Here is a 6,664-nt window from a genome sequence, read left to right on the forward strand (position 1 = left end):
TATTGAGGCAAAAGTCGTAGTTAATGTTATTGTTAATAGCTAGAATTGGACTTTAAAATAAAGTGTGCCTGAAATTACTATTCCTGTCTTATCCAACAATATTTTACATTAACTCTTTGGGTTTTTAATCCCTCTTGTACCCAGCAGTTGCATCCAACCTGAGGACCTTGAGAATGTAATATAGCTGCTGTGAGGAACAGAGCTAATGAAATGTTTTACATTAAGAAATTATACATAGGAAATGATAATGGTAAACAATTCTTGGGAAATAAGTCTACGGCTGAGGACTGTAAAAAAAGGGAAGCAGAAACACTTGTGAATAACATTCGATATAAAATGGACAAAAGCAATACAGAGAGTAGAGGATGGTGGAAGGTGAGGATCATGAAGACGATCAAGATCTCATTCGCTGATGTGTTTTTAATAATATACATATATTTTGCACTTTTGAGTGTAGAAATTTCGTGCGAGTCATAATTTGTGCCAATGAGGCAATTAGAATAGACATCTGACTAAACACAAGGCTAGCTCAACCAGTTAAATAAACCAGTTAAATACCTGTGAATTGGTGTATTTTGTCAGAATTTCATCCTTTTGAATTTTCACCCCTTTCTTGGGGCTGTCGTGGCCTAATGGATAGAGAGTCGGATTTGTAGGTGGTGACCGAAGGTGGTGGGTTCGGGTATCAGGTCCGGCAGGGATTGTAGGTGGAGGGAGTGAATAACCAGTGCTCTCTCGACCTTCAATACCACGACTGAGGTCTGCCTCACTGCCCACTGCTCCAGGTGTGTGTTCACGTTGTGTGTGTGCATGTTTGTTCACTACTCACTGCTGTGTGTGTGCACTTGGATGGGTTAAATGCACGTCCTTTCCTTTCCTTTTCTGTGACTTTCATCCATCCCATGACTTGATAATTTAAGTGGTCACCATCTTAATTTACAAAAAATGAAAAATTAAGCACTTTTTTCAATCAGAGCTAAACATGCTGTTTTGTTGTTTTCTTTTCCCCCTCTACCTAGACTGACCATGTATGCAGTAGTTACTCTGCTGGACTCAGATGAGGTGACGGTGGCACCATCACATTGGTTGAGCTCAGACAAGAAACAATGTTACTGGCCCCCATTCAAATCAACAGAGAAGTGCATGGAAGCTGTTCAGAACAGAATTAAAGCTGAAACTGGAGGGAAGCCATGGGAGAAATTAAATATTAGCTTTCACAGAGAATATGGTAATGGTCACTATTTTAAAATAATAGTTTAAATTTAGGAATTTTACTGTCTATTAAGTTCTCAAAAAATATGATTTATCTTACAATTTATCTTACTGAAGGCACTTTTGATAAGGCAAAAGAAATTAAACAAGAAATTAAAGAACAGAAAGAACGGTAAGTATCAGACACTTGCATTTTGTTTCCAAAAACAAAGTTTGTCAAAACGGTCAAAGAATTCATATGAAGAGTTTAGGGAAACCATGGGAGAAATTAAATATTAGCTTTCACAGAGAATATGGTATGGTAATTACTGTTTAAATTTGAGATTTATTACTGTCGATTAAGTTCTCAAAAAATACAAAACTATTTATCTTATTACAGTCACTTTCGATAAGGCAAAAGAGTATGGCGTTATTTTAATGACAAATGTCGAGAGCGCATTATTGTAGCGCGAAAGCACATTAATATTACACTGTGCAATTAATATATTATTAACCTACCTTTTACCTACCTTCCTTTGACCCGCGATTCTTCCTACCCCTACCCGCGGGTGGGGGAGGAGTGCGAGCCGAGACACTAGCCTTCTAACAGAGATATGGAATCGATGGATGCGTGAGGAAAAACGGCCTCTTCCATTCCTTCTAAATCTCTGTATGAAAAACAGGTAGAAAGGAAGGCTCACCTGAGCTGGAGGGTTATGGCCAGAAAAATAACGTTCATCGAGATATTTTGCGTACATTCTATTCCATGGGTTTAATGCATTTGCAGACAATGTAATTACATGTAGCTGTCATATAACTGTATCTTCACTGTTTTAGAGGAGAGTGCCATTGAATGTGTAGCTAATATTAAGTGGATTTTCATGAAAAAAAAAAAACTCCCAATAAATGTTCAAACAGCGATGCTATTAGAGCATTTATTGTATTATATCTTGCATCATGTACATCTATTTTTGTATTTGATGTTAATTTGAGGAGTTGTTACTTATTATTGTCATCATACCAACTGAGAATTGCAATGATTTTAAATTCAGTTGAGGTATCTGACATATTATGACATAACATTGATGTTTTATATGAAGTCTTTAGAGCCATAGGCTATAATATGTTGTTTTTAGATAAATTGCTCAGAGACCAACCAGTTGGACAGAGGTAATGAAATAACATCATCCTCCAGCAGCTCACTCTCGTCCACAGCTGACGATCACGTGAGGGAAAACCCCTCTTCGAACTCATCGGCCAGATCCACCTGCGATCCCCACGAGCTCATTCTCATCCGTGCCTCAGCAGCGGCGGGTGCTACTTATTATTGTCTTATTATTGTATAATAAGCATTTATTGCAATGATTTTAAATTCAGTTGAGGTATCTGACATATTATGACATAACATTGATGTTTTATACGTTAAAACAAAAAAACAACAATAAAAAAATCAAGGAAAGGCCCTGCACAAATCTGTTTTGAGACTACTTTTTAAAAGTGCATAATGATAACTTTTGACAACGTTTAATTCAGGTGCGAAAATAATTAATATCTATAGTGCATGAGCACAGAGAGATTCGAGAGTGCACAGGACACAGTTTGAGTGAGAGGAGAGACACATTTTAAGAGCAAAAGAAATCCGCGCGCGAGCGGAGAGATTAATTATATTAATGTGCTTTCGCGCTACAATAATGCGCTCTCGACATTTGTCATTAAAATAACGCCATAAAAGAGGGGCAACAAGAATTTAAAGAACAGAAAGAACGGTAAGTAACGGATACATATTCAAGCGATTTTACCTATCAAAAGGTCAGAATTAATTTGTGCTGTTTTGTTAAAGTATTGTTTATTTTCATATAAAGGTCATTTCTACTAGCCACTGGATTCTCCAGAATACTAAGAAGACAAAGACTCGAAAGCACTCAAGAAATGTTAAAACATCAACATCCTCCTGCAGCAACTGCATCTACATCCAGATTGTCAACTGATGGTGAGTTACTTCTTTTGTCATAATCAGTTTGAGAAGTTTTTTCAGAAAACTCTGCTATGTTAAACAAACTACTCAAAGACAATACAGTTTCTGAAGCACCAGCATTCCTTCTAAAGACGATGAAACAAACCTAAATCTGCCTTTCAGAGTCAACACAGTAGTTAAAGAAAGGGATCATGTACAATCAACCACCAGAAAAATAAACTCTCACAGAACCTGTAAGGGGTTTATTCTGCAATGACTGATTATCCTGCTTATTCCACTAAATAAATAAATAAAATAAATGGACAATAAAAACTGTTATAGTATTAATGCCACTTCATTATTACTCTTCTACTACATACAAAGTTTTATATACAAAATATTTTTGTCTTTCAAAGTATTCCAAGAAATGTAATGACAATAAATAACACTTAACAGTTATAAACGGTTATAAAATAGTTTTTGTTTTTACAGGTAAAATACCTGTCAAGGATTAGAGGTTTTGGGCAAAAGGATGTGATTAAGAATATTATGCAGGAAGTCCTGTCAGATGATCTGGCTATAGTTTAACTGGCAGGGGAGATGAGATAAAAGGCCCTTCGCTAAGCTTATTTTTACAGATGTGATCAGAGGTAAACACACAACTGCATGTTTTGTATGTATTCATTCACTTGGTGAACTTTGTGATGTTTACAAATGTCAAATACCTTCTTTAGATTGTACAAGAGCAGCTTTGAGTATGATACACTGCCATCCAACAAATTTCCAGTAAACTCTGGAATTGGGATCCCTCTTTCAGATGCTGCATCAAAACAAAGTCTAACGAGGGAAGACTGTGATACTGAAATAAAAAATTATTTGTGGTCCACAACTGATCGAATCGGTCGGAAGAGACCAAGAGATTATGGAGGTGAGTGATAAATATTATGTAATGTCTTCTCACTTTCTATAGGCTGATCTTCTCCATGACTATAGGTTTAGTCAAAGCATACTTCTATGTTAAGAAACCTACATTAATTTGTTTAAAGGGGTTCTATTATGCTTTTTTACAAAGTCTTTATTTTGTCTTGGGGGTGTACTAGAACAGGCTCTCATCCTAGGTTGTTCGAAAAACACATTATTTTTCACATATTTTACATTATTACAACACCTCTCTTCCCAGTCTGGCATGAAACTCGAATAGTTCCTGTATCAAATGAAGGTGGAATGAAATACGGAATGTGCTGTGATTGGTTAGCTGGGCCAGTGTGTGTTGTGATTGGCAGCACTCGGCCTCTGGTCAGGAAATGTCATGCCCCTTACCATAGCCGCCTGCTGCAAGCTTCAGGCTAAATATTGCGTCAAAATCAAATCAATTTGAGCGTGCTTTAAACCTGGATGATTGTAACCACTCTAAGTTCGTCTGCCTTGGGAAAGCTAGCATGTCTCTGACATAGTGATAACACTCGTTGCCTTCTTTAGTGCAGCTCAATCAGGTCTTCGTCCCATTCGTCAGTATTTGTGATATCACAAATCCCAGAAAATATGTGTTGTAGTCCAAACGAGTCATTCGTTGTGGTTTTTGAAAATTGATTTCTGTTAAATAAAATATCTTCTTTTGAAGTGAACTTTGAGCTTTGTAACTTTGCAGATCTTTTTTAAAACTGTGCACGGCGACGGACCTCGCGCTTAGGGCGACGAAAGTTACGGTGCGGGCCCTGGGTCAGACGATGTCCACATTGGTGGTCCAGGAGCGCCACCTATGGCTGACCTTGGCGGATATGGGAGGAAGCCTAACAACACTCAATCCTAGTTTAGAAGCTCTTAAGAGCGGAGGTCTCAGCATAACGACTCTCTAAACGAGAGGAGACCTGACTACACTCAGCGCCAGAGGCCGTCAGTGCGGCTCAAAAAGAAAGAGCCTACAACTCATATTTACTGCCTAAGTGGAGCTCTGGTGAGCGGAGGCTTCAGCAAGATGACTCTCTTAAACGAGAGGAAACCTAACAACGCTCGATCCTGGTAGGGGAACTCTTAAGAGTGGAGGTCTTAGCATAACGACTCCCTAAAGTGAGAGGAGACCTAGCTACACTCGACGCCAGAGGCAATTAGTGAGGCTCAAAGAGAAACAGCCTACAAACTCATATGATCTGATGAGCATGAGCATCAACATGACCGGTGTCTGAAGCATGAATGAAACAACGAAAATGAACTTGACATTGGCAGGCGGCAGCCTATGACGTAAACAATAAAGCGACTGCCTCTAGAGGGCGCTAGGGGAACGAAATTCCAACGCCGCCATGTTGAGGGATGAGTGCCCAGGTAACTGGGTTCCCCAGGTCAAGACTCAAGGAACAACATCCCTGCCAGCCAAACGCTAGGCTTTACGGGCAGACTCAAGGTCGCCAAATGTCATAGACTAGCTCACCCACCAGAGTCTGGAACTCTAGAGTGGAGGTCTCAGCATGACGACTCTCTAGAACGAGAGGAGACCTGACTACACTCAACGCTAGAGACAGTTAGCGAGGCTCACAAAAAAGAGCCTACATACCAATAGTACTGTCTAAGCGGAGCTCTGGAGGGCGGAGGCTTCAGCAGAATGACTCTCTTAAACGAGAGGAAACCTAATCACACTCAATCCTAGTTTAGGAGCTCTTAAGAGTGGAGGTCTCAGCATAACGATTCTCTAAACCGAGAGGAGACCTAGCTACACACTGTCTAAGCGGAGTTCTGGAGGGTGGAGGTTTCAGCAGAATGACGCTCTTAAACGAGAGGAAACCTAATAACACTCAATCCTAGTTTAGGAGCTCTTAAGAGTGGAGGTCTCAGCATAACGATTCTCTAAACTGAGAGGAGACCTAGCTACACTCAGCGCCAGAGGCACTGACTACACTCCACGCTAGAGACAGGTAGCGAGGCTCACAAAAGAACCTACATACTAATAGTACTGCCTAAGCGGAGCTTTGGGGAGCGGAGACTTCAGCAGGATGACTCTCTTAAACGAGAGGAAACCTAACAACGCTCGACCCTGGTAGGGGAGCTCTTAAGAGTGGAGGTCTCAGCATAATGACTCCCTAAAGCAAGAGGAGACCTAGCTACACTCAACGCCAGAGGCAGTTAGTGAGGCTCAAAAAGAAAGAGCCCACAACTCATATTACTGCCAAAGACGGAGCTCTGAAGAGTGGAGGCCTCAGCATGACGACTCTCTAGAACGACTAGTAGAGAAACTCCTAAGAGTGGAGATCTCAGCATGATGACTCTCTAAACGAGAGGAGACCTGACTACACTCAGCGCTAGAGACAGCTAGCGAGGCTCACAAAATAATCTACAAACTAATAGTACTGCCTAAGCGGAGCTCTGGAGAGCGGAGGCTTCAGCAGAATGACTCTCTTAACCGAGAGGAAGCCTAACAACACTCAACCCTGGTAGGGGGGCTCTTAATAGTGGAGGTCTCAGCATAACGACTCTCTAAAACGAGAGGAGACCTGACTACACTCAACGCCAGAGGCAGTTAGTGAGGCT

At 40.4% G+C, this 6,664-nt stretch overlaps 1 protein-coding gene across 1 annotated transcript; it reads left to right on the forward strand.

The window, feature by feature from the left end:
* Positions 1–1,026: 1,026 nt before the first annotated feature.
* LOC107693257 (uncharacterized) lies at positions 1,027–4,667 on the forward strand. The gene is given in 7 exon segments (XM_016492567.1): positions 1,027–1,228; positions 1,330–1,384; positions 3,054–3,147; positions 3,638–3,726; positions 3,728–3,795; positions 3,963–4,073; positions 4,630–4,667. Coding segments are annotated over 7 exon segments (657 nt in total).
* The last annotated feature ends 1,997 nt before the right edge of the window (positions 4,668–6,664 follow it).

The sequence above is a fragment of the Sinocyclocheilus anshuiensis genome, unplaced genomic scaffold, assembly GCF_001515605.1.
Source record: "Sinocyclocheilus anshuiensis isolate Anshui unplaced genomic scaffold, SAMN03320099.WGS_v1.1 scaffold566, whole genome shotgun sequence".
NCBI lineage: Eukaryota > Metazoa > Chordata > Actinopteri > Cypriniformes > Cyprinidae > Sinocyclocheilus > Sinocyclocheilus anshuiensis.